This window comes from Polistes canadensis, unplaced genomic scaffold (assembly GCF_001313835.1).
Source record: "Polistes canadensis isolate GaletaPanama2010 unplaced genomic scaffold, ASM131383v1 scaffold_336, whole genome shotgun sequence".
In the NCBI taxonomy this organism is placed as follows: Eukaryota; Metazoa; Arthropoda; class Insecta; order Hymenoptera; family Vespidae; genus Polistes; species Polistes canadensis.
In genome coordinates this window covers 114,572-116,556 of record NW_014569883.1, presented here as the reverse complement: position 1 = coordinate 116,556, position 1,985 = coordinate 114,572, and the positions used below count along the sequence as shown (strand labels likewise).

The following is a 1,985-nucleotide window of genomic DNA, read 5'->3' as shown; positions in this document are numbered from 1 at the left end:
TAGTTTGAAGTATTCACTAAAAGACCCTATTTTTTCAACAGAAAAACCCTCACCGTTTATAAGTTCTGCTGTCAACGCGAAAACCCTTTTTTTCGGTAGGGTTACCGGAAATGACGTCGCAATGGCTGAGTTTAAAATATTTTTCAACCAAAAATTCAGAAAATCTTCTTTAAATATGTATCTTAAATGCTATAAAAAGTTTGAATAAGAATTCCATTTTTTATATAGAAAAATAAATTGTTGAAAATATGCTAAACTCATGTAACCCCTTAACGAAGTGTAGATGTTTTGTGTTTCGAATAATTAAAAATAAAAATAAAAATGTATGTCTACTTAAAGAAAAAAAAGACACTGAACTTTAAAGATTAAGTTGCTAAAGAAATCCCAATAGAACGTCCAACTTATCAAAATTAAGTTCTACTTCTTTTTTTTGATATCCAAATTCCCTATGATAACTTCTTATTAAGAATTTTATTTTTGCACTAGAGAAACACAACTGATTATATTATATAATAAATTTTGTATTTTTTTTTTTTCTTATGTATATATATATAGTTAGAAAAATCTACACGTCTCGTACAATTGATTGATATCTTATGCATAGGTGTACATTGCAACATAATCGATGACGAATAATCGATTCACGATTTGCGTAGGTGACAACTTACTCGTCACAATTTCAAATTAAGAATACATTATCCCATTTACGGTTAGATTATCTCCTACTACCATCCGGTGAGAATTTTTTTCTTGTTTTTTTCTTTTTTTTTTTAACATGATTACCTACATTATTATTGGCACGCGAAGTCAAGGATGAATTTTAATATTATTTATTATTCAAATAATTGATAAATTGTATCATACGTGTAAAATTTATTTATATTAAACATTAATTTATTCAATTTATTAATACGTGAATTTATATATTTCATAGAAACAATTAGATAAACAAGTTTATAATAAAGTTAACTTTCTTTAAAAAATATCTAGTTATTTTATGAAATATAATTGAATTATTAAATACATACTTCAATGATAACATTTATATACGAGAACAAATTTTCATATCAAATTTACTTACCACCCTGAGTAATCCCATTCAAGTTAGACTCCGTTTTAGCATGATGGGGTCCCGTGAACGAATATCGATAAGATCCTGATCCATCTTGAACGTGATATTGTCGTAAAGGTGAATAACTTCCTATGGGATTGATCCAAACGTTTGCTATCGGATTGCATAATGAAGATCCTAGTAATATACTGAAGAAAATAATCTGAAAAAAAAAAAAACAAATACAAACCATAAGAGTATATATCAAATTAATTAAATCGTTGTATAAATTTAATAATTAATTAATTAATTAGTCTAGTAAATTATAGATAATCTATTCTTTATTTTATTAACCAGTTGTAATTTACAAAATGAAACAAAGGGAAAGAGGGATGAAAATAACTAACGAGGTAATTGGAACACGTGTTGCATTAAAAACTAACGAGAAATTACTCTTAAATGAGTAAAGAAACTTGAGATTCGATCGATCAAAGGTACAGGTAAGCAACCATAGTTCTCTCGTAACGATCAGTGAAAAAGAAAAACGATAGATAAAGATAGAGAAAAGGATGGGGGAAAACCTTTTAGAAAAAGGGCACGTAGGAAAATCACAAAAGGAAAATCGTAGGTAGATCAAAGTAAGAACAAGTTCCTTCGAGTTGGTAAGAAACTTAATCGAATTGATGATTTTCATGGAACAATTAAGACAGCTTCTTCTTCTTCTTCTATTTTAAACGTGTTGCAAACAACTTTTATACGAAAGTTAGTTAAACTCAATTCCGAAATAAACCGAGGATTCGCCCTTTTCCTTGGATTTTAATTTAATCGATTGATCTGATCGATACGTTAAAAAGATTATTATTTCATTTGACTTTTTGTGCAGATAGAAAAAATAATATTTTCGCGAATTAAATCTAGTAAAATAATAATATAT

General features: G+C 27.4%; 1 protein-coding gene across 1 annotated transcript in view; it reads right to left on the bottom strand.

The window, feature by feature from the left end:
• LOC106791721 overlaps window positions 1-1,985 on the bottom strand; it is a 4,374-nt gene that overhangs the window by 2,041 nt on the left and 348 nt on the right. The window contains exon 2 of the mRNA XM_014757587.1: window positions 1,082-1,274. Within this exon, the coding sequence (XP_014613073.1) occupies window positions 1,082-1,274 (193 nt within the window). The remainder of the gene's footprint in view (window positions 1-1,081; window positions 1,275-1,985) is intronic.